This window comes from Mobula birostris, chromosome 8 (assembly GCF_030028105.1).
Source record: "Mobula birostris isolate sMobBir1 chromosome 8, sMobBir1.hap1, whole genome shotgun sequence".
In the NCBI taxonomy this organism is placed as follows: Eukaryota; Metazoa; Chordata; class Chondrichthyes; order Myliobatiformes; family Myliobatidae; genus Mobula; species Mobula birostris.
Genome location: NC_092377.1, coordinates 75,713,083 through 75,740,064, shown reverse-complemented (window position 1 = coordinate 75,740,064; position 26,982 = coordinate 75,713,083). Strand labels below are relative to the sequence as shown.

General features: G+C 39.6%; 1 protein-coding gene across 6 annotated transcripts in view; it reads right to left on the bottom strand.

Annotated features, from left to right (window-relative positions):
* The window catches only part of tasp1 (taspase, threonine aspartase, 1), a 137,601-nt gene that overhangs the window by 96,851 nt on the left and 13,768 nt on the right, over window positions 1–26,982 (bottom strand). For all 6 annotated transcript variants that reach the window (XM_072265475.1, XM_072265476.1, XM_072265478.1 and 3 more), the window contains 2 exons: window positions 22,077–22,197; window positions 18,982–19,066 (listed from right to left, as the gene is read on the bottom strand). In XM_072265475.1, the coding sequence (XP_072121576.1) occupies window positions 18,982–19,066; window positions 22,077–22,197 (206 nt within the window). The remainder of the gene's footprint in view (window positions 1–18,981; window positions 19,067–22,076; window positions 22,198–26,982) is intronic.

The window sequence follows — 26,982 nt, the reverse complement described above, 5'->3', positions numbered from 1 at the left end:
AAGTACAACCCTCCTCTTGTAGGGTTATCTACATATTGTGTCAATAAGCCTTCCTGAACACACCTAACAAACTCTACCCCATCTAAACCCCTTGGTCTAGGGAGACGCCAATCAGTATTCGGGAAATTAAAATCTCCCACCACGACAACCATGTTGTTATTACACCTTTCCAGAATCTGTCTCCCTATCTGCTTCTCAATGTCCCTGTTACTATTGGGCAGTCTATAAAAAACACCCAGTAGAGTTACTGACCCCTTCCTGTTCCTAACTTCCACCCACAAAGTCTCAGTAGTCAATCCTGCCATGACTTCCTCCCTTTCTGCGGCCGTGACACTATCTCTGATTAGCAGTGCCACGCCCCCACCTCTTTTGCCTCCCTCCCTGTCTTTACTGAAACATCTAAAGCCTGGCACTCTACGTAACCATTCCTGCCCCTGAGCCATCCAACTCTCTGTAATAGCCACAACATCATAGCTCCAAGTATTGATCCACACTCTAAGCTCATCCACTTTGTTCATAATACTCCTTGCATTAAAATACACACATCTCAAACCATCACTCTGAGCACATCCCTTCTCTATCACCTGCCTATCCTCCCACTTGCATTGCCTCCAAGCTTTCTCTCTTTGTGAGCCAAACACCCCTTCCTCTGTCTCTTCAGCTTGGTTCCCACCCCTCAGCAATTCTAGTTTAAACTCTCCCCAATAGCCTTAGCAAACCTCCCCGCCAGGATATTGGTCCCCCTGGGATTCAAGTGCAACCCGTCCTTTTTGTACAAGTCACACCTGCCCCAAAGGAGGTCCTAATGATCCAGAAATCTGAATCCCTGCCCCCTGCTCCAATCCCTCAGCCACGTATTTATCCTCCGCCTCATTCTATTCCTATACCTACTGTCACGTGGCACAGGCAGTAATCCCGAAATTACTACCTTTGAGGTCCTGCTTCTCAATTTCCTTCCTAAATTCCTGTCACCTGTTTTCAGGACCTCCTCCCTTTTCCTACCTATGTCATTGGTATCAATATGTACCACAAACTCAGGCTGTTCTCCTTCCCACTTCAGGATATCATGAACGCAATCAGAAACATCCTGAACCCTGGCACCTGGGAGGCAAGCTACCATCTGTGTTTCTTTCCTGCATCTACAGAGTCGCCTGTCTGACCCCCTAACTATAGAGTCCCCTATCACTGCTGCCATCCTCTTCCCTCCCCTACCCTTCTGAGCCATAGGGCCAGACTCCCCCAGGTAGGCTGTACCCCGCCCCCCCAAACAGTACTCTTACAGGAGTACTTATTGTTAAGGGATCAGCCACAGGGGTACTCTTTAGTATCTGACTCTTGCCCTTCCCTCTCCTGACTGTTACCCACTTATCTGTCTCCAGAGGCCCCAGTGTGACTACTTGCCTATAGCTCCTATCCCACTTTCCCTGACCAGACGAAGGTCATCGAGCTGCATCTCCAGTTCCCTAACCCAGTCCCTAAGGAGCTGCAGCTCAACACACCTGGCACAGATGTGGCTGTCCGGGAGGCTGGGAGTCTCTCGGACTTCCCACATCTGACATTCAGTACAGAACACCGACCTCACAGACATTTCTATTCTTCACAAGTAACTGACCTCGCTTCCACCTGTTATCACCTCAGCCCAGTTGAGCCAAAGCCCTCCTGCTCTGTCTCCCTCTACTCTGTTACCTGCTCTACAAAGTTGTCATCCTTTCAAACTCTTCCCGCCGGTCTAACTTGCTGACATCCACACGCTTGCGCAGTCGTGCCTTGATCAAACCGCTGAGGAAAAAACTATCTGCTTTTAAATCCTTCCCTGTGGTCTAACTTGCTGACCTCCACGCACTTGCACAGTCGTGTGTCAATCAAATGTAGTCTGATCTTCATCTAACTCATAATAATAAACAAACATAATCTGCCTAAACTAATAACAGACAAACAACTGTACTTTCATCTTGTCAATACTGAGTGCCCCATTTAAACAATAACAGTCTAGGTTCAAAAAAGTCTGCAAACCTCTGGGGTCATGCCTTCTACGAAAGTTATTTGAAGTCAGATGTTCCATTCAATGAGGTAAGATTGGAGGTGTGGGTTGTAGAGGTGCCCTGCCCTATAAAAAAGACCCACAAGGTCAGGTTACTGACAGAGCCAGCACTTGTCAAGAAAGATCTGTTTATGAGCACCAACCCTAATCAAAACAACTTTCAGAGGACTTCAGAAGAAGAGTTGTAGAGATGCATGCAGCTGGAAGAGCTACAAAAGCATTTCTAAACAACTGAGTGTTCATCAGTCCACAGTAGGAGAAATTGTCTACAAATGAAGAAATTCAGTATTGTTGCTACTCTCCTTAGGAGTGGGTGTCCTGTAAAGATCACACCAAGAGCACAACATGCAATTTTGGAGGAGGTGAAAAAGGACCCAAAGGTAACAGCAAAAGACCTTCAGAAACCTCTAGAACTTGCTAAAGTCTCTGTTCATGCGTCACTATAAGAAAAACACTGAACAAGAATGGTGTTCATAGAAGGACACCACAGAGGAAACTAATGCTCTCCAAAAAAAAACATTGCTGCACATCTGAAGTCTGGATGTTCCACAATGCTTTTGCACAATTTTCAGTGGACAGATGTACCAAAAATTGAGCTTTTTGGTTGAAATGCACACTGCTGTGTATGGAGGGGAAAGGGCACTGCACATAAACAGCTCATCTTAACAACAAAGCATGGTGGAAAGAGCATCATGGTTTGGGGCTGCTTTGCTGCCTCAGGGCTTGAACAGCTTGCCGTCATTGAGGGAACAATGAATTCAAAGTTGTATCAAGACACTTTACAGGAGAATGTCAGGGTAGCGGTCCGTCACCTGAAGCTTAATAGAAGTTGGATGATGCATCAAGACAATGACCTGAAATATACAAGTAAATCAACAACAGTATGGTTTAAAAAGAAGACAACTTGTGTTCTGGAATGGCCAAGTCAGAGTTCAGACCCTAACCCAACTGAGATGTTGTGGCATGGCCTGAAGAAGGCTGTTCATGCAACGTATCCCAGAAATATTGATGAACTGAAACAGTTTTGTATGGAGGAATGGTCCAAAATTCCTCGTTGCCATTGTGCAAGTCTGATTAGCAGCTACAGGAAACATTTGGTGGAGGCTACTGTTGTTAAAGGAGGTTCTACCAGTTAGTAAATACAAGGGTTCACCTCCGTTTTCAAGCCTTGACTATGAATGATTAAATCAGCTGGTTGTGGTTTACAGGAGGAATGGAGATGGGCTAACCCCTATTAACATCAATGGATCTGGGGTTGAGAGGGTAAACAGCTTTAAGTTCCTTGCATCCACATCACTGAGGACCTCACATGGTCTGGACACACCAGCTGTGTGGAGATAAAGGCACAACAGTGCCTCTTTCATCTCAGACGGTTGAGGAAGTTTGGTATGGGCCCCCAAATCCTAAGAACTTTCTACAGGGGCACAATTGAGAGTATCCTGACTGGCTGCATCACTGCCTGGTATGGGAACTGTACCTCACTTAATCGAAGGACTCTGCAGAGAGTGGTGTGGACAGCCCAGGGCAGCTGTAGTTGTGAACTTCCAATGATTCAGGGCATCTACAAGGACAGGTGTTTAAAAAGGGCCTGTAGAATCACTGGGGACCCGAGTCACCCCAACCACAATCTATTCCAGCTGCTACCATCTGGGAAATGGCACCGCAGCATAAAAGCCACCACCAACAGGCTCCAGGACAGCTTCTTCCACCAGGCTATTAGAGTGATGAACTCACGCTGATTTCAGTGTACTCTATATTACATCGACTGTTCTATTTATTATAAATTACTATGATTGCACATTGCACATTTAGACGGAGAAGTAACATAAAGCTGTTACTCCTCATTTATATGAAGGACGCAAGAAATAAATTCAATTCAAAATTCAACATAAAGACATGTAAAGTACAATTGTTTGTGTGTTATTGGTTTAGGCAATTGCACTTGTCTGTTATTGTGATTTAAATGAAGATCAGACCACATTTTATGAGTAACTAATGCAGAAAACCAGATAACTGCAAAGGGTTCACCAACTTTTTCTTGCAACTGTACCTACATCCACATCCATGTCATAAACATAGATCACAAGCGATAGAGGTGTCAACACCAATCTTTGCAATACACCCCTAGTCATGAGCTTTCAAATCATAAGAATCTCCTATCACCAAGCCAATTTTGGATCCAATGTGCTAGCTCACCTTGGATCATACGTGCCTGCCTTAACATTCTCGACTGGCCAACCATGTAAGAACTTATCAAATACCTTAATGAAATCCACAAAGATAACATCTATTACCCTGTCTTCATCAATCATTTTTATTACCCCTCATCAAACACAAAAATTAAACCAGATCATGAGATTGAAGTAAACAGATTCAGAACAAAAATATGGATTTAAACAAAAATATGGATTTTAAACTACTTTAGAATTGAATCCAGAATAAGATGAAAGGCCAACAGCAGAGAATTGGTTGTGAGGATCAACTGCCAGGAAACTGTAAGATGACAATATAAGGAATTGCTCTGGATGTAGCCACTACAATGCACATTAAAACACAATATAGTTGGTTCAACTGATAACTGACAGTTATTGAAGTCTATTTCATCTGCATTCAAGTCTGAATAACTCATATCTGAAAGTATGAAATTGAAAGAAATAATTAAAAGAGAAATTTGTGATTGATTTGCTAGGTACAAAAGGCATGAAGGTTGCATGGGGCAATTAGAGTGAAACTACAGCAATAGACACGATAAAGATAATTGCCAGGTAAGAGGAGGACCGGAGGTTTTCCTGTAAAACAAAAATGATGACATTTGTGGCATTATGTAACTAAGAAAATATTGTCAAGGTGCAGTAGGAAATGAACATTGAAAAAAATCAAATCTTTCATCAAGGTATTCAAATACAACTGCTGTTCTGGACTACTCAAAATGAATGTTGCTATTTTACTTTGTAATATTTTGCTTAAGATTATGTAGTTAGTTACATCATTACAATAGCTTGAAACCACTCGTTCTATGAAGTTTTCTATCATTCAATTAGATTGGAGTTGATCTGTACTCTAACTTCATACTTACCCAACAACAAAAAATCAGTTTTGTCATTTCAGTTTTGAAACTTACAACTGACTTTTATCATGACTAGTACCATGACATTTTTGGTATTGTCATGGTAGAGAGTGTTATCATCCAGACTTTATAAATTTCAATCTCATTTTCAGAAGATAAAGTTGAGTCCACAGAAAAATGGATAAACAGACCAGTTGAACCAAATGTGTAAAAAATCAGGGTCAAAACTGCCCTGCTATCTCCGACTGAGAAAGCACCATAAGATTAGCTCCTTTTCTGCCAATGACAACAGGCGATCAGAGATAAACACTAAAGATCAATTAAGAACATCTGAACATTTGTATGCATAACGTTAAAGTCTGCAAAAAATTATGAATAGAAAGTAATTTCTCTATTCTTTTTGCGTGGAAAATTCTGGCGTTAGTAAAGAATCTAGCAGTCAGAAAACCACCACTCACTGGTACCAGTATAGAATTTTCTTTAAAGAGAAACTTGCATTTATATTGTGGTTTTTCAGAACATCAAAAACAATGAAATGAACCTCTCTGCCACTAATCAAGTAAACCTTATAGCAACAATTCTGCTACAAAGCTCAAAGCCAACACAAAATAGACAAACTTTCGTGGTAAATTGAAAGATATCTTGATAACAATTCTCTCTGAATTACTACAATAAAATCTGTTAACTTGGCATGCCCAGAATTTCGGTGGTGCGATACACAGATTTTCTACACTATTGGATGTTATTTTTAATTTATGCCCCAATATACTTTAACTCACTTTCCCCCCCCCCCCCCCCAAGATATTTACAGCAGTTAACAACTGGTACCTACGCTTTCTAGAAACTCACGGTTTCTCCTGAGAAACTGTGAATTTCCAGAAAATGCAAGAAGCAGGGTCTATCAAGTTGAAAGGTGGCATGGAAAGTCAGAGACCCCGCAAATTGAAAAGGAAGGAGGCAAATGTCATGTAACAAGACAGATGGCGAGCCATGGGGGAATTTACAAACAATGGGAGAGCAGATTTTCAAAGCTTTATTATACTTAATGTGGCAATGTTTCAAAATGGACATAAACTACTGTTCAGCAATCCAGCTGTTACCAACTGCTTGTGAATATCCTCTCATTGGTGAAAACAAAAACGCAGCCACCACCCTGCGACCAGACATTGTCCTAGTGTCTGAGTCGACTAAGCAAATGGTGCTGCTGGAGCTGACAGTCCCATGGGAAGATAGCTTGGAAGAGGCCTTTGAAAGGAAGCTCTCCAAGTACGCAGGACTGGTCAGCAACTGTCAGCAGGCTGGATGGAGAGCGAGGTGTCTCCCAGTGGAGGTTGGTTGTAAGGGATTCGTAGCCCATTCTTTAGTTAGAGCCTTCAGCATTTTGGGCATCGAGGGAGAGAGGAAGAGGAGAGCCATCCGCAGTACCACCGATGCGGCAGAGAGCGCCTCAAGATGGCTGTGGCTCAAAAGAGGGGAGCCATGGAGTCATAAGTAGCTAGCCATCTGGACACAAGCTGGGGTCTGATCAGCCCCGGCTGGGTCACCTGGAGGAGGTTGTATGATGTTGAAAGACCCGAAACACCCGATGATTCCAGGAACATCACTGAAGATGTGTCCAGAAGGATCAATAGATGTATGTACACAGAATATGGCAATGTTTCAAAATGGACATAATCTATTATTCAGCAATCCAGCTGTTACCAACTGCTTGTGAATATCCTCTCATTGGTGAAAACAAAACTCATTTTGAAAATGAAACCCAAGTACAATGTAATTCTTTGCCCTCTTAAAAAATGTATTTTGTAATGTAATTAACAATGATAAACAATTGTGGTTTTATTAATTAAGATGAAAATGAGTATCACAGAAAAAATAAGCAATTTAATTGGGGGTAAAATAACTGAAAATGACTTACGACAGATAGACTCAACCATTTAATTGTTTCAACAGAATGTACTGGAAATGCACAGCAGATCAGGTGGCATCTTGAAAAAAGAACAGAATTAACACTTCAGCTTGAGGGCCATTTTTTTAGATTAATTGACTGCACTGGAATGTGTTAAAAAAAATCAGCAGAGTAATTCCTGCATCAGTATTAATTCTTACAGTATTTGGAACCATAGAACAAAATGCCATGCATTCTCATGTTCTGGAAATCAGAAAAAGAAAGTTTCCTGAATTAGTAATAAGAACCAATTGAATAATGAAACTTTTTGTGGAACTAAACTAAAATAAAAGACAATAGAATCCTTCAGTTCAGAATTAAGGGTCCATACAAGAAGTGTTTTAGCTATTCTCAAAGATGGAGCATAATTTGCTGATTAGCTTGAATTGTGATTCAGCTGTCCTGCGACATACCAGAAGAAAATAAAAATACATATTGAAATACTGATCTATCAGAAATAAGATGATGAAAGGCTGAAAATAAAACTCAGCAGACATCTGCGAAATGAGAAATAGTTAAAGCTTCAGGTCTTGTAGCCCTCATCTGAACTGAGAAAAAGGCCAAATAAATTAGCCAAGGCTTTCACAGAAAGTTTTGGAGGGTGATGGGCAAAACAAAAGGGATTTCTCTGATAGGGTGAAAATAATGAGGGTAGTTAAGATTAAGCATCTTTTTCTGTGTAATGTGTTGCTAATGTTGTACAAATTGTGTAATGTCATGAAGTCTGACTATAAGGAAAAAACAGGAAAAAGAGGAATGAAAGGCAAAATGGACAATTCTTCAGGAAGGATAGAGGCTTTAGAGATGAATAGATTTACTAGGATGTTGCCTGGAATTGAAAGTTTTAGCTATAAAGAGGTGGGACAAACTTGGATTGTTTTCCCTGGAGTGTCAGAGGCTGAGGGGCAACCTGATGGAAGTAGGGTGGATTCTGTTTAAATGGGACACATCAAGGCCAATATTTTGGCCCAATTGAGTGGCTGTCCCAATTAGCTGAAGTTTCATGGAAATAGAATCATAGAAAAGCACAGCATAGAAACAGTTTAAAACATATATAAAAAGCAAGCTACCACTTAAGTGTGTAACAATTTATGTATTTAAATGAAATACAGAACAAATTATAATACCTCAGGATTATAAAACTAGTTTATAATATTAGTTAAATTAGTTTCTAATTGTTATCAATGGAGGAATTCATTCAGTGCATGCTGCCACGTTCTTTTGATTGACTAAAAGAACAAAATCATTGCAAACACCGAGTGCAGATTATGGACTGCCTTCATACAACGTTATCGATGATTGCATCCTCCAAATCTTCATTTTCATTGTAGCATTCAAGATGATTGCTGATACCTTCAAATTCTTCGTAGTCCCTAAGTTGTTGAAGTAGTAAAATGGTTTCATTTTCATTCCTCTACGTTTCTGGCATCTCCAAGCCTGCATGTTTGAAACTACGGTGCACACAACGCTCCAAGTTGTCTTACTGTTTATCTCTCTCCAACTACCAGTGACAAAAATCACTGCCTTTTGAACACAAACACATGCAACTCATGCCATTTAAAAACTGTTCACTCTGAGTATAGTGAAGTGTCTAATGACCAGGCAACTGCCACTAGTTAAAAACTGTTTGCCAACAGTCCCCTGTCCCAATTAAGCAGCATAGTGTCCCAAATAGATGAAGAGAATCCCAGCTATTTTCTTGATTGTTTTTTGTTCTTTAAGAGTTGTTCCAAATAAGCGGCTGTCCCGATTAACAGATGGCCCTGTTAACTGGAATCCTCTGTGTTTAAACATATGAGTGCAATAGACAGGTTAGACAGTCAGTGTATTTTTCCCTAGGGTAGCAATGTCAAATATGAAGAGCAGTTGATGGCTCTGGGTCTGTTTTCTCTAGAATTCAGAAGAAACCTATTGAATGGTGAAAGGCCCTGATACAGTGGATGTGGAGAGGATATTTTCTATGGTGGGAGAGTCTAAGACCAAAGGACACAGCCTCAGAATAGAACAGAGAAGAGAAGGAATTTCTTTAGCCAGAGAGTGGTGAATCTGTGGAATTCGTTGCCAGGCAGCTGTGAAGGCCAAGTCTCTATGTATATTTAAGGCACATTCTTGATTGGTCAGGGATAAAGGTAGAAGGTAGGAGATTGGGGCTGAGAAGAAAATTGGATCAGTTATGATGAAATGCTAGAAAAGTCTCAAATGGCCAAATGGCTTAATTCTACTCCTACGGTCTTATGGTCTAAATAGAGGGTATAGCTTTAAGGTGAGAAGGGGAAAGTTAAAAGAAGATTTATGTTGTTAAGTTTTCTTTTTAAACACAATGACGGGCAGATGCCTGGAAAATCCTAGCAGGGGAAGGGGTGAAAGGTGATACAATAGCAATGTTTAAGGCTACGTCCACACTACGCCGGATAATTTTGAAAATGCCGGTTTTGAGTAAAAACGACAAGCGTACACACTAAGTGTTTTTCAAAATATCTCTGTCCACACTAACACGGATATTTGGGCAAATCTCCTCTACTGGGCACGCGCAGGACACACAGAAAACAAGCGAAGCAGAGACAGTATACTTAGTGTGCGTTTGTCCAGTTACAGAGTAGGAAAACTTAAAAGGAATTGCTCTTGGCTCTCACGCAGGAGGACTTAAAACTAAAAAAAACAAATACTGGAGCATATGGAGGCAACCGACAGGGAGTTTACAGACAGTATGACCCGGCTGATGACAAACATTGAAAAACTGACTAACCCTGTTGCATTAATAAAGCATCTTGTTAAATGTATAAAACATGTCTGCATCAGTGTTATCTTGTATTTCCATACAATGTTACATTAGGCTGTTACACATCTATTATCAGAGAAGTACTTGCATAAATAAGTAAACCACCTTCATACGAGCAAGGACAGAAAACAGGGCAAAGTGAGTATACTTATTTATTCAGTAAGCTATGGGTCAAAGTATTTGGTGAGTATATTTCTACCTCTGGCTTCAGTCTCATTGCCGTCTGTTCTGAAATTGTTAGTTTCTGCAAAGCACAGAATCAAATATCGCTATGATGATTGGGGGGGGAGGGGGGGAGAGAGAGAGAGAGAGGGGGGGAGGGAGGGGGAGGAGGAGGAGGAGGAGGAAAGAAGAAGAAGAAGAAGAAGAAGAAGAAGAAGAAATAATGCCGCGCTGCCATCTGTTCCGGCACGTCATGACAGCAGTTTTAAAAAACTCCGTACACACTGCAACGGATATTAGGCGTTTTCAGATTTGTTCACTCTGGAGACCGTTTCTGAAAATCTCCGTTTTTGGTGGATGAAAACGCCGTCTTAGTGTGGACAGAAGGTCAAAACGAAGAGAAAAAGCTTCATTTTCAAAATTATTCGGTGTAGTGTGGACGTAGCATGAGAGCCATTTAGATAGACACATGAACAGGCAGGGATATAGACCATTTGCAAGCAGTATGCAGTTTAAATTGGTGTTATGATTAGCACAGACACTGTGTGCTGAAAGGCTGTTTTGGTTACACAAACATAAAGAGCAAGTTATAAATAATCGAAGAATTCAATATCAACAGCATTCTTCCCTGATCGTAATTAGGCCTCATTGGCAGGAGGCCACACACACATTCAAGTCAAAGTGAGAATTAAAATGCTATTCTGTGGAATGTCTGTGAAGAATATCGTCCATATTAGCAGATAATCCTGTGCCACACACCCATCTTGTTTCAATATTTTAGAGATACAGTGTGAAGTAGGACCTGATTCAACCACAGCTTAATCATAGGACAGTTTAGAATGACCAATTAACCTACCAACAAGTATGACTGTGGGAAGAAACTGGAGTACCCACACATTCCACAGCACGGACATAGACTCCTTACAGATGATGTCGGTTTGAACTCCAAACTCCAAAGCCCCGAGCTAGCATGGTGTGCATATATTCTGTTTCATTTGCAAGTTCCAGTCATTTAGGCCTCATTTCTAAATTACTTCTTCAGAAGATTCAAGTGTTACTATGCAGTGCTGTCAATGCCTCAATATCCCTTGAGCAGTACGAAACCTCAAAAAGATGAATACTCCAAACTAAAGTCTTGGTGAAAGGTTAGTTCTAATTCTCTTTCCACAGATATTGCCCTACCTGATGAATTCCTCCAGCATTTTGTTTTTATTAAAGAATGATTACAACATTTATCTGATTCTAGGTTTTATGGCGGTGCCTAGATATTGGATTGCAAAACATTTGGTGTGCTAAAGTATCAATGCTTTCAGCAGAAGCAACAAATGAAATCCCCTCTCAGTGCACAAACGCAAGAGTTTAAAAGCCTTAGGATATGCTAAATCACAACAAGCAGAAGTTCCTAAGAAGCTGTACTAAATTTAATTCAACTACAATTCGAGAATTTTAAATGTTAAAATCATATTTACTGTGGCAGGCAGAAAGCAGCAATGCATAATATGATTCCTGGGAGAAAGTGACTGCTGGAATAAAGAGGAGAACCTCGATTTGTTCAAAAAGATACAGACATTCATAAATGTAAATGCATGCAAAGATGTAGCTCTTTTGCTCCATGGTAGCTAGGAGAGCCACCAAGGCCATCAGGGCAGGAAAGGGTTCTAATTGTCATCTCCAAACTCTTGTTTCAGCCTACTTTACCTAATATCTCCTCCACAGGACTCCTGAATTATTTACTGTATTTATACCTTAATATAGCCAACCCACTTAGGACAAGAATTTCCAGGACGCCTTCTGTAGGAGTAGTCATATCGTAGTCACAGAAGGGTCAGCCTGACAGAGGCTGCGTCAGAGGTATGCAACATAAATAATAAGAGCAATTTCAAATTCCGTCAAAAACAGAACTGCAATCAATGTAACTCTTTTATTCCAATAAGAGACTAAACATTTCCTGTATCACTAATGGATAATCTGATTTTACACAAAGGGCCAGAATTACTATCTAAATCATTGACAAAAAGCTCTTCCATTTTTACGTAAACATAAATACTAATAACTTTCATCATATTTTAAGGCAAATGCAATAATTCTCACTGCTCAAGTCATGGTTCACTGATAATATTTTCAATGTCCTCTCTGGCTTGCCAACATCCTCGACATCTCCCATGAGGTAGAACAAAACATGGGGAATATTGTAAACATTTTGCACTGAGACCATTTATTAGGACTGGTAAGGAAGGGAGCAGAAGCCATAATAAGGAGGTGAGGGAAGGGCAAGGACTACAAGCTGGCTGTGAAAGGTGAGACTAGGTGAGGAGGAAAGTAGAAGGTGGAAATGAAGTAAGAAGTAGGGTGGGGAGAGGTGGAAAAAGGTAAAAGGCTGAAGAAGGAATCTAATAGGAGAAGACAGTGGACCACAGAAGAAAGGGAAGGAGGGGAACCAGAGGGCTGTGATGGGCAAATGAAGGGAAAAGAGGTGAGAGAGTAATCAGAATGAGAAATAGTAGAGAAATTACCATGTTTGAGAGAAACCAATGTTCATGCCATCAGATTGGAGACTACCCCGACAGAACATGAGGTGTTGCTTCTTAAACCTGAGTTTGTCCTTATCATGGAGGAGGGAATACTGTGCTGGTCAGGTAATGTTAGTGGAAAGACAGCCAAAATTATCATTTCAAGTTAATTACTATGGATTATAGCTGATGAAATTTCATTCATATAAAACAGTAACTTTATCTCTATCCACAAGCACATGGATACTATGGTGGAGGGAAAAGGAAGAGATATCAGGACCATGAATTTGGAAGTTGGCATCATTAAAAAAAATGCAAAACAGATGGACAAACATAAAGCATGAAATAGAGTCCTTACAAGATAGTGCTACGAGAGTGCAGAGTGGGAGGAAAAGTAGTCAAGTAGTTTTTGAAGTCCATTGGCTTGTTATGGATGCGACTTCATAGCCTGCCTCCTGAAATTATGGTTGCCAACATTTAGTTCATAAGATAATGGGAACATTTGTGATTGGGACAGGATGGGCAAGATCTATAGATGTAGCCTGCTGTTGGCCAGCCACATCAAGCACCACTCTACTTCAGAACGTTTTCAGAATAGCAAAAGTTCACTGGACTGGTCTGTCCCCCTTAAGTGCGGACACTTCATGAAACTAAGGTTGTCTGCTTACCCCCACTCTACTCGCTTTATACTTATGACTGTGAGGCTAAGCACAGCTCCAATGCCATATTTAAGATTGCTGACAACACCACTGTCACTGGTCGAATCAGCATATAGCAGGGAGACTGGTAATCTGGCTGTGTGGTGCTGCTGCAACAATAACCTCTCACTCAATGTCATCAGGACCAATGAGATGATTATTGTCTTCCGGAGGAGGAAATCAGAGGGCCATGAGCCAGTCCCTGGCGGGGGAATCAGATTTGGAGAGTCAGCAACTTTGAATTTCTCTGTGTTATCATTTCAGAGGATCTGTCCTGAGTCCAGCATGAAAGTGCAATTATGAAGAAAGCATGGCAGTGCCCCTACTTCCTTAAGTTTGTGAAGATTTGGCATGTCATCTAAAACTTTGACAAACTTCTATAGATGTGCGGTGGAGAGTATATTGACTGGTTGCATCATGGCCTGGTACGGAAGCACCGATGCCCTCAAACGGGAAAGCCAACAAAAGGTAGAGGACCTGGCCTAGTCCAGGTAAAGCCCTCCTTAACATTAGCACATCTACACAAAGCACTGTCACAAGAAATCAGCAGCCATCATTAAGGACCTCCACCATCCAGGGCATGGTCTCTTCTCACTGCTGCCATTGAGGAAAAGGTAGAGGAGTCTCAGGACCTGGACCAGCAGCTTCAGGCACATTTATTACCTGTCATGTGTGACGCCAATCAGAGCTACCGGACGGATGATGCTAATGAAAGAGATAATGGAAGACAATGGAGAAATATTTAAAATGCTAATAAGAGGGAAGAGAGAGATTAACAAGAAAGAAACACAATTCAGATATTGACAGACTGTTTGCTTTGAACCTGAACTGTTTGAAGTTTGATGGACAGGTGATACCCCAGCAGGGGGATAAAAAGAGCAGGTTTGCTAAGGCACAACACGCCACGAGACCCTGGAAAGAGCAGTGTGTCCCCACAAATTGGTGAGAGTTTGGAGGACCGGTTCGCGGGAATCGGTCAAGAGACTCACAGGGTGTAAAGCACAACACCAGCAATTACTTCGAACTGCACTAAACTGAACTGAACTCTGCTTCACTTAAGACTGATCATTTTATCCCTAGACTGCGATAGAGCTTGGTTGATTTCTATTACCCTATTTCTGTGTATATGTGTGTATTATCACTGCTAACCTGTTACATTTATATCCTTGCGATTAGTGTACTGTATTATTTATTTCTTTAATAAAACTTTATTAGTTCCTAGTAATCATAGACTCCAGCGAGCGTTCCATTTCTACTGGTTTGGCAACCCAGTTACGGGGTACGTAACATACCCCATAACCATCAAGCTCTTGAACCAAAGGGGATAACTTGACTCCCCTATCACTGAACTGTTCCTGCTGAAATGGACTAATTTTCAAGGGGCTCTTCATCTCATGCTCTCAGTATTTATTGTTTATTTACTATAATTCTTTTTTTCTCTTTCTTTTTGTATTTGCAGTTTGTTGTTTAGTTTTATGCATTGGTTGTTTGTCTGTCCTGTTGAGTATGGTCTTTTATTGATTCTATTGTGTATCTTGTATTTACTGTGGTTGCCCACAAGGAAATGAATCTCAGGGTTGTATATGGTAGCAGAAATGTACTTTGATAATACATTTACTTTGAACTTTGAATTTATATTACAAAAGAGAAAGAGAAAAACAACACAACTCCAGAAACTTGATTATTAAACTCCAAGGTTAACATTCATAATCATTCAGACAAATAAACTCAAGTACTTTAACAAGGATTTTGACAAAGTCCTATATGGTAGATTCATGCAGTTAGTTAAGGCACATGGGATTCAAGGTTTGTTAGCTACTGGATCCAAAATTAGCTTGGTGGCAGAGGTAGTGGTTGAAGATTATTTTTCTGATAACTGTAACCAGTAGTGTACCAGTGTGGGTACCTTTGCTGATGGCAGATAGAATCTCATTCATACTAGTATGAGGTAATGTATTTTGGCACATCACATACTAACAGGACATATATAATAAAAGGCAGGAACCTTCAGGAGTGTTGAAGTACAGCGGGACCTTGGGATGCAAATTCATAGCTTTCTGAAAATGGCAAAACAAGCAGAAAGGGTAGTGAAGAAGACGTTTAGCACACTTGCCTTCATAGGCTTTACAAAACATAAGGCAGCCAGATTTGGAGTATTGTGTACAGTTGTTATTGCCATACTATGGGAAAATATGGTTTCTGTACTCTGCATTACTTTTTCCATAGAACTAGCTCTTTACACTTAAATCTCTGAGGGCAATTATTTTCCACTTTGTCAGTAAGCTGAACACATTTTCCTGCTTTCCACTCTCAAGACATTTGACCTCCAATCTACTAATTAATTAGTGTCTCCCCTCAACTCTGAAGGATATCCAGCTTTAACTGGGAATCTCTCAAGTACACACAGCTTCTGTCTAACCAGAACGAAATCTGGGAGGGTGGCCAGAGCAGTAACAGTAATTCAAAGAGTCATATAGTTAACTGTGGCTGTAACAGCTCTCTAAGATTTCGTTAAAATTTGACATGGTGCCATTGGGAGAGCTGACCATTGGGAGATCTGGACTGGTCTGTGGTCAGCATTGCATGTGAACTGAGGCCAAGCCAAACAGTAAAATGAGTGAAGTCCTTACTTGAGTTTTCAGCTGCAGCCACAATAAATCATGAGGATAAACAGGTTGATAATATTCTTTGCCACATGCCCACAGATCAAGGAAAAGAAAGGAAAAGGAAGAATATGATATGGATTAAGTTGTAGTGACCACAAAGCAGAAATTGGTTGCAAAGGAGGTGAAACATTGGAGTTCTGTACAAGAGCAGAAAGGAACATTTGAACAGCAAAAAAAAGAGATGAGGGAGAGGGCCGTGATGCACTGAAACCATAAACGCTCCAAAGATTCAGGCATGACTTGGACCCATATGAGCCTATGGAAGTGAGTAAAATGCCTTTTATTTTAAGGAAGTGAGTAAAATTAAAGGAGATGTTCAAGGTGAGGACAAGGAAAGAGGAAATGAAAGGAATGGTTGGTTCTCAGTTCAAGAAAAAGGCATAAAGCATCAGGCTATGTTTGTGTGAAATGAATGTCTGAAGGAAGGGATATCATTATTGAAAATGAATTATAAACAACAAAGTGGTAGAAATCACAAGTGTTATGTAGAAAGGTGGGAAGAAACTGGACATGGGGGAATGGAAATAGAATTGTGGTGAGAAGAAGTAATTTAAATGGGACAAAAACAGGCTGAAATAATGATTTAAATAAGTAAAGGTGGGCAAGAGATTTTCTTTCAGTTCAACTGTTGATACAAGTCACAAAACTCCTGGTTTTTAGTTACCTGGTTTGGAGTTTTGAACGTTGGAAGTAAATGTCACAGAAGGGGTGGAGCTGCAACCTTTAGAGAGAGTCTAATAAAATTACCCCTTCCTACAAACTATATTGTACATGCAATGAGTTTTAAATATTTGCTACAATGGTCATTATCTATATGAGATAAAAATCTTACCATAAAACAAGAATGCTGTACTGAAAAGAAAATGCACAACAATGCCCTTTTTAGAAATCTGTTGAAAATTAACAGCCATTCCTTTATCATCTTTGACAACAGTTAAATCAAGTTTGGAAAATGACAAAAGACTAAATGCAAGAAATTGGTTTAAAACAACCAAAAGTGGAAAGTGGGCGTGCAGGAGTAAGATATGCCAACTAGTGGAGTGGTGCCACAGCAACAACCTATCAGAAGTGGAGAGAGTGAGCAGTTTTAAGTTCCTGGGTGTCAGGATCTCTGAGGATCTAACCTGGTCCCAACATATCAATGTAGTTATAAAGAAGGCAAGACAGCTGCTATACTTTATTAAGAGTATGAAGAGTTTTGGCATGTCAACAAATACACTCAAAAACTTCTATAGTTGTACCGTGGAGAGCATTCTGACAGGCTGCATCACTGTCTGGTATGGAGGGGCTACTGCACAGGACCGAAAGAAGCTGCAGAAGGTTGTAAATCTACTTCATCTTGGGTACTACCCTACAAAGTACCCAGGACATCTTTAGGGAGCGGTATCTCAAAAAGGCAGCGTCCATTATTAAGGACCTCCAGCACCCAAGGCATGCCGTTTTCTCACTGTTACCATCTGGTAGGAGGTACAGAAGCCTGAAGGCACACACTCAGCAATTCAAGAACAGCTTCTTCCACTCTGCCATCTGATTCCTAAATGAACATTGAATCTTTGGACACTACCTCACTTTTTTTAAATATATGGTATTCCTGTTTTTGCAGGTTTTTTAAACTATTCAATATACATCATTGATTTACTTGTTTATTTATTATGTTTTTATTTTATTTTATTTATTATTATTATTTTCTCTGCTAGATTATGTACTGCATCAAATTGCTGCTGCTAAGTTAACAAATTTCATGTCACATCCCGGTGATAATAAATCTGATTCTGATTCTGAGATGCAACAAGGCACAATGTCTTGGAATGGACAAAAGAATAATTTATAGTTTCCTATAAAGGTTCAGTTACATTTGGAAATTCAGTAGTTGCTGGTGTGATTAAAGCTTTCTTTAGGTTAATTTTCTTAACATTCACAAAAAAAATTATTAAAGGACCAAAAGTAAATTAAAAAGTAGCGGCTTCTGCAGTTTCATTACTTGTTCTATTTCACATTTCACTCTTAAGTCATCCAAAAAACAAATTACGGCAAGCCAACCTGCAAGGAAATAGTGGAAAGCAAGAGCAAATACAGTAGGTCTGGAATACAGAGACTAAAGGAAAAGATAGGATCAAGAGATAAAGGGAAATGGAGAAAGAAAGCTTTCCTTTCTGTTCAGGGCAGCACTATTATAATCTGAGTTTCCTTGCAATGTATACAGTGGTATTTCTGTATTCCACAAGTCTACCACATTGATTAAGCTTAAAAATCCAAAAAAAAAAACAAGCTTCAAATTTCTGATACCTTGAGATGGATGCGTTCATGGAATCTTTTCAACTCCTTAAGTTTAATGCCGCTTTCAAAAATTGTATGCATTATATTAGAAAGTTAATTTTAATACCAGCTCTTCTTGTTAGTTGCAAATGATTGTCATTAAAAAATTTTACATACTATTTCTTTGTTTACTATTCTTCTTATTAATTAATTGGCAGGAAATTGCAAACAGGTGGCTCAATTTTGCATCAAATTTCTTCGCTCAAGTACCACTTTCATTCAGTTACAACTGTTATGGGACACTAAAGCAAGAAGATGCTTACACTTTGGATTTTAGGGACAGGGACAATGAAAACACACCGGGCTAGAAATATTATTGTTCAGAACAATGCATGCAAAACAGCATGAAATGGACCCCCACCAACTTCAGCTTGGACTACAGGAGGAGGGATTTTTATTTGCACATAGCCAAGAAAAATTTTAATAGTGAAGCAAAATTAACTGCATTTACACCGTGGTTTGTTCAAGGTATTTCAAAGTTTCAAAGATGTTGTGGAAAAATTCTCATTTTTCTTATAGTGTAGTTGGATCTGAATGGGGAAGAAGAAAGGTCTCTAAAGCTTTCATTTGATAGTATGAAATAAGTTTTTCTAAATATTTTTCACAAATACTGTAAAACTAGCATGTGCTAACTCAAAAACAAGCAGAGATCAAGTATAATTCTACTGTTCACATTTGTAAATAAAATATATGAACAACTACACAAAAAAATCTTTTTCCACCTGTAAAAACATAACATATTTCATAGAAACTATATACATTAAAAACCTAAGACACAATAATGGGGGAAAATTTACCAAGGAGGAATTCTGCCAGCAGAGAGCTTCCCCTTCTGTGCTTCATTTAACAGTTTATTTGCAACTAAGATTGGATTCTTGATCCCTAAAAGGGAAATTGAATATTTTTAATGCAGTTGACCTCACAAAAAATTTAATACAGTATTTTATATCTTAGCCAGATCCATTCTTCTTCTATTACAAAAAATACTTGTCAATATAGAATTTTGGAACATACATTTATAAAGTACCTCTGGAAAATTTTTCCTCTTGTGGTGTCCTTTTCAATTCCCCTTAGAAATGTTATCAATGGATTGAGAATTAACTCAAGATTCCACTAATTCCATGACTAAAAAGTGAAAATCCTGCTGAACTGTTTTCCAAGAAAATGTTAAGATTAACTCTCATTTTGTTTCCACAGCTGTTTTAAAACCTTAAAAAAATATATATTTTTTAAAAATTGCAAGTACTTACAGAGAATGTACCAAGTTATATACAGGATAACAGATAAAAGGAGCATAGGCCTGCTACCACAGAATGAAGGTTAGACTAAGGTTCAATTCTTCCTACTCATTTAAAATGCTCACCTATACTTTTATGATGGTATCAATTTGAATGAAGCAGAATTCCAGAAACAACTAAATTTGCTCATGACAATTGTTAATTGGGTATTGTTAATTGACCAAGTAGCATACTGAAAAGACACAAAAGACTATAGATGTCTTAAACTGGAGCAAAAATCTGTTGGTGGAAATGTGGAGATCGCCGTTTCAGATGAGACCCATCAGTGCAAATTTATTGATATTGGTCTGACAACTGATTGACTGCTCAGCCTTGAGGTATACTAATTCAAAAATGAAAAAATTTGTATGGCTTGCATAAGTCAAAACAGTACCATTAGTATTTTGATCCTAACTGCTCCTCTGCTTTGATTTAATTATGTGACATCTTTAAATTATTGTAGCAAACTAAAAACAAAATAAAGTGGCAACATTTATAATAGGGCAGGACTGTAAATAATGGCAGTATTAAAGTGATTGGATGATTTTCTGTTCAAATGGTAAGATAGGGTTACAAGAAAATAATGCTATGCAATGTTTGGAAGTAATTTCAAACTGTCAACTGAATGGTCTTGTCCTGATCAAAATATTAGAACAATTTAATTATTAAATGATATTAGTACAAAGGTTGAAGGATTTAATGGTATTAATAATAAATGGTTCTAAATCTACCAATATTCAAATTCAATCATTTTACAAAATTAAAATTTGATTCTTTGCTCTATGGACAACATAAAATGAAGTTTGATGTAATGTCTCAGTGAGTAGGGCAATGCTATTTTAAAAAATGTTCTCCACCCTCCAAAAAAACAAATAAAACACATGGTTACCAGCTGTGGTGTACTGTTTTTCTAATATTTACAAATCAGGGTGATTAAATCATGACTTGGCCATCTGATGCATGATCAGATTCACTTGTGGTTGAAAATCATGACACTGCTGGCAACTGTGTACTCTGTATTTGTACAAATACAAACAGGATCTGAATCAAATTTCATCCAAGCAAATTTTATTACATTATTGTTGTGTGTTATTTTAAGTAGTTCATCAGAAGCATCAGAAATTTCAAAAGCCAACTAGGTTTCTTTCAAATGTTTCATAACAGAAATGAATACCATATTTGGGTGATGGGGTGAAGAAAGAAAGTGAAAGATTATTAAGATAATTTCTTTTTAAGGTTGAAGTTTAACTGCCCCATTGCCAACTCTTTATCATAAATTTTTCTTGGTGTAACTGGACGTTCTCTGAAAGCTGCAAGATTTTCCCTAGACTTTTTTCCCCTTAAGGAATTGTCAGTTAATTAACTTCATCAATTCAAAACTCATTAACCATTGAAAAGTCCACTGACATTGACTTCACCATCAGAATGCAATTTTTTCCATGAATTCAAAACTTAAGATAAATGGCCCATGATCCTTATCATGAACCATTTTGTGTTCATAATTCTAAAAAAAACAAGAAACGTTCATAGAAATCAGAAAAAAAGATACATTTGCCCTTTAATTCAATTTTCTGCAATTTCTTATGAAGAATCAATCATAATAAACTTTCCACATAAAACAAGTATACTTAGCACATGTATGAATGTTTATCATTTAATCACTTTAAATTTTCGATTGAAGAAGACTGAAAACTGCAGCCATTGAACTAACTCATTCCACAATGGCTGTGCTACCATGGTGGGAAAATTAAGACTGGACTACTTCAATCTATAGGAAGTACATTAATGAATCGTGCCATCATCTGCAATATGAATTTAGTATCACATAGATACACTTAAAAACTTATCATGAAAAATGGTCAAAGCAAATGACTAAAATCATCCGATAGACCTTAGCCCAACAATATCCACCTGACCTACACTTCTACACTGCCCAACAAACCTAGCTGTGATAATAGAAAAATGAATAAAGACAATTATTGCCAACATCTTCTGTTTATGATTTATATTTCTAGCAACATGGCATTTTATATTTTAATCGAACAATACTACGGATGAGAAAGTATACGGAGAGGTTAAAAAGGTTATGTTATAATTCTTAAAGCAGAGATGAGAAGGATATTCAGTAGAAGCGTCAAAAACCACAGATAGGTTTGATAAAATAATTATTGATTGATAATCACTGATCCAGAATGATTAAGTAAACAGAGGCAAGAGATCTATGGTGACACCGAAATATGAATTATGTTGGGTTGCAATCAGAATGCACTGTCTGAAATGGTAGAAACACTCAACTACATAAATACTTGAAAGGAAAACATTTAGTTAGCAATAGAAAAAGGGCAGATGACTGGAACTAATTACACATTTAACTGAAATATTGGTAAAAACATGGGAGGTCAACTGGCTTCCTTTCATCTAGTACTATTCTATCAAATACTTCTTAAAACATATAGCATCAAATATATAGATGCTACCAGCTGAATTAAATCTGTTCAATAATCAAACTTTTCCAGCATTCAAAGACAATAAAGGAAATATAATATGATAGGTACTACATCACATTTAGTTCTTTAATCTATCTGGTTGTTTTTTCAAAATCAAAATGTACATACCCCTGAGTGCTCCAACAGCTCCAAAATTCAAAGATTTTCCATCCATTGTACTGGCATCACATTCTATATCTCCTGAGAGATTTAAATTGGAACCCATTCCTGCATTAGTGAAGGGAGAGTCCTAGAGATGCAAAATTTGATGTAATTACACATACTAAAGAAGAAATAAATTATTTCCCCATTCTCTCATTTTATAGACCAACAATTCAGAAGATCTGAAATAAAACTTTGGGAAAGAGTACTTCCCTCACAATTTATTATTACTGAAATCTTCCACACAAGAACAGAAGCACCTCATGAATAAGCCTGCTCCTCCACTCAAAAAGATTATGTGTCATCTAGCACTTGTCTCCATTTTCCTGTCCAGTTCATTACTGCTTACCTCGCAGCACTTTTCCTATGCAACACAGGTGAAGCAGTACTTCATTTCTATCAACTTAGGTGTACTGCATCTAGTATTCACAACGCAGTATCTTGTGCAGTGGAAGAATTAAACACAGACCAAATAATCACTCTACAGAACACCTCCTTTCAAGCCACACAGACAATGCTGAACATCCATTCACTTAGCATGTTAATTCTCCATCCCACTGTGACCCCTATGTTTTTAGCTTCCTACATTACTCCAATGATGCCTGGCAGAAGCTCAACTAAAGCACATCATCTTCCAATAAGTTTCAATTACCACCATCAAAACATGTTACGAGTTTACAATTTCAGGTAAGCCAATCACCCCACCCCGCCACATACTATGCCCTTTCCCCACCCCGCTGAAGATACGGTTGCAGTTTGTATCTATTTCCTGTGTTTCATCTGATTTCTGTACAATTTATGCCAATTTTATCTTAAACATAATTGTTACTTTAACAAATTTGGTCTGTATCGTATAACGAACATATCATGCGTTCTCCACAACACCCACTCTCTATAGCTTAAATCTATGTGGCTTCATCAGCTAAGTACTTCCAGCATTGCTTTTGTCTCATAATCCTCAATTTCCTTTGTTCAAAAAACCATTGCAGCCCAGAATATATTCAATGACAGCCTTCTTCAGCAATAATTCCGGAGATACATACCTTTCCAAAGGAAGGAATTCATCTTTACCTCAACCTCCAAGTCAGATGTCAACCTAACGTGCAAATATATTGACAATCCTTTTTAGTTGCTTGATCTAAATCCTGGAAATGTCCATCTAACGGGATAGCGGGAGTACTCATACCAAAACTCTGCAGCATTTAGTAAGGTGACACACCACTCCCTTATTAGGTTCAGGGAATTAGGCAGCATGGAAACGGGACCATCAGCATAACTTGTCCACACGGACTAAGATGCTTATATTAGCCATCTGTCATTGTTTGACCCATGCCTCTAAACCTTTCCTATCCTTGTACCTGCCCAAATGTCTTTTTAACATTGTAATTGCACTTCTTCGGGCAGCTCATTCTACATACCACCACCTATTGTGTGAAAAACTTCCCCCTCAGATCCCGTTTAAACCTTATTCTCTCACCTTAAACCTACATCTTTCAATTTTCAAGTATCCTTTCTTGGCAAAAAGACTACCCCAACTAATTTTAAAAGTCCTTATAAAGGTCACGATTCAGCCTCCTTCATCTCTGTGGAAAATGTTCCCAAGCTATTCAATCTCTCCTTATAACTGAATCCCTCCAGTTCATGGAACTTTCCAGTGAATCTTTTCTACACCCTCCCTAGTTGAATCACATCCTTCCTACAGCATGGCAACCATAACTACTATAACCCCACGGCCAATAAATGTTGGCCATGTCAGTGACCCCGAGACTTTGAGAATTTAAAACAAAACTTAAATGGTCGATTCTATATTTCGGAACTACATTTCTTGCTCTAAACTTACCTCCAGGCAAACTATCAGAGCATATTGTAATATCACATAATAATGTACCTCCTGTAGCTAATAAAAGTAGCCACTGAGTGTATGTTTGTGGTCTTTTGCTGCTGTAGCCCATCCACTTCAAGGTTCAACATGCTGAGCGCTCAGGAATGCTCTGCAAACCACTGTTGTAACGTGTGGTTATCGAGTTACTGTCACCTTCCTGTTAGCTTGAACCAGTCTGGCCATTCTCCTCTGACCTTTCTCCATAACAAGGTGTTTTCACCCAAAGAACTGCCACTCACTGGATTTTTTTTGTTTTCCCGCACCAATCCCTATAAACCCTATAGAGACTGCTGTGCATGAAAATCCCAGGTGATCTGTAGTTTCTGAGATACTCAAACCACACTGCCTGGCACCGACAACCATTCCATGGTCAAAGTCACTTAGATCGCATATCTTCTCCATTCTGATGTTTGGTCTGAACAACACCTGAACCTGTTGACCATGTCTGCATGCTTTTAGGCACCGAGTTTCTGCCACATGATTGGTTGATCAGATATTTGCATTAACGAGCAGGTGTATAAGTGTACCTAATAAAGTGGCCACTGAGAGTACTATGAAGCTAGTATCTATATTTGCAGCCACAAACACAAGGAAATCTGCAGATGCTGGAAATTCAAGCAACACACACAAAATGCTGGTGAACGCAGCAGGCCAGGCAGCACCAAAAGAAGGGGTACAGTCGGCGTTTTGGGCCGAGACCCTTCATCAGGACTAACTGAAAGAAGAGACAGTAAGAGATTTGAAAGTGGGAGATCCAAAATGATAGAAGACAGGAGGGGAGGGATGGAGCTAAGAGCTGGAAAGTTGATTGGCAAAAGGGATATGAGGCTGGAGAAGGGAGAGGATCATGGGACGGGAGGCCTAGGGAGAAAGAAAGGGGGAGGGGAGCCCAGAGGATGGGCAAGGAGTTATAGTGAGAGGGACAGAGAGAGAAAAAAAGAGAGAAAGAAGTGGGGGGAATAAAGAAAGAAAGAAAGAAAGAAGAGATGGGGTAAGAAAGGGAGGAGGGGCATTAACGGAAGTTAGAGAAATCAATGTTCATGCCATCAGGTTGGAGGCTACCCAGATGGAATATAAGGTATTGTTCCTCCAACGTGAGTGTGGCTTCATCTTGACAGTAGAGGAGGCCACGGATGGAGATATCAGAATGGGAATGGGACGTGAAATTAAAATGCGTGGCCACTGCGAGATCCTGCTTTCTCTGGTGGACAGAGCGTAGGTGTTTAGCGAAATGGTCTCCCAGTCTGCGTCGGGTCTCGCCAATATATAGAAGGCCACACCGGGAGCACTGGACACAGTATATCACACCAGCCGACTCACAGGTGAAGTATCGCCTCACCTGGAAGGACTGTCGGGGGCCCTGAATGGTGGTGAGGGAGGAAGTGTAAGGGCATGTGTTATTATGCTTGCATTATTACACATCAATGATTGTGTAGCCAAGTTTCCATCGAACTCAGTATATAAGTTTGCTGATGACACAACAATTGTAGGCCGTATCTCCGGTAATGATGAGTTTGAGTACAGAGAGGAAATTAAGAACCTGGTGGCATGCTGTAAAGACAATAATCCATCCATCAACGTCAGTAAGACAAAGGAATTGGTTGTTGACTTCGGAAGGAGTAGCGGACCGCACAACCCAATTTACATCGGTGGTGCGCAAGTGGAGCAGGTCAAAAGTTTTAAGTTCCTCGGGGTCAATATCACAAATGATCTGACTTGGTCCAACCAAGCAGAGTCCACTGCCAAGAAGGCCCACCAGCACCATTACTTCCTGAGAAAACTAAAGAATTTGGCCTGTCCCCAAAAACCCTCACTAATTTTTATAGATGCACTGTAGAAAGCATTCTTCTAGGGTGCATCACAACCTGGTATGGAAGTTGTCCTGTCCAAGACTGGAAGAAGCTGCAGAAGATCGTGAACACGGCGCAGCACATCACACAACCCAATCTTCCGTCCTTGGACTCACTTTACACCGCACACTGTCGGAGCAGTGCTGCCAGGATAACCAAGGACACAACCTACCCAGCCAACACACTTTTCGTCCCTCTTCCCTCCGGGAGAAGGCTCAGGAGCTTGAAGACTCGTACGGCCAGATTTGGGAACAGCTTCTTTCCAACTGTGATAAGACTGCTGAACGGATCCTTACCCGGATCTGGGCCGTACCCTCCAAATATCCGGACCTGCCTCTCAGTTTTTTTGCACTACCTTACTTTCCATTTTTCTATTTTCTATTTATGATTTATAATGTAAATTATTAATATTTACTATCAATTTGTAATCCAGGGAGCGGGAAGCGCAGATTCAAATATCGCTATGATGATTGTACATTCTAGTATCAATTGCTTGGCGACAATAAGGTTTAAGGTATAAAGTATGTGCCAAGAGGGAGATTGGTGGAAACAAATAGACAAGGGAGTCACGTAGGGAGCAATCCCTGCAGAAAGCAGAAGTGGGGGGGGGGAGGGAAAGATGTGCTTGGTGGTGGGATCCCATTGGAGGTGGCGGAAGTTACGGAGAATTATATGTTGGACCCGGAGACTGGTGGGGTGGTAGGTGAGGACAAGGGGAACCCTATTCCTACTGGGGTGGCGGAAGGAGGGGGTGAGAGCAGATGGGAGAGATGCATTTGAGAGCAGAGTTGATGGTAGAGGAAGGGAAGCCCCTTTCTTTAAAAAAGGAAGGCATCTCCTTCATCCTGGAATGAAAAGCCTCATATAACCATATAACAATTACAGCACGGAAACAGGCCACCTCGGCCCTTCTAGTCCGTGCCAAACTCTTACCCTATCCTATTCCCACTGACCTGCACTCAGCCCATAACCCTCCATTCCTTTCCTGTCCATATATCTATCCAATTTAACTTCAAATGACAACATAGAACCTGCCTCAACCACTTCTGCTGGAAGCTCAATCCACACAGCTACCACTCTCTGAGTAAAGAAATTCCCCCTCATGTTACCCCTAAACTTTTGTCCTCTAATTCTCAATCCA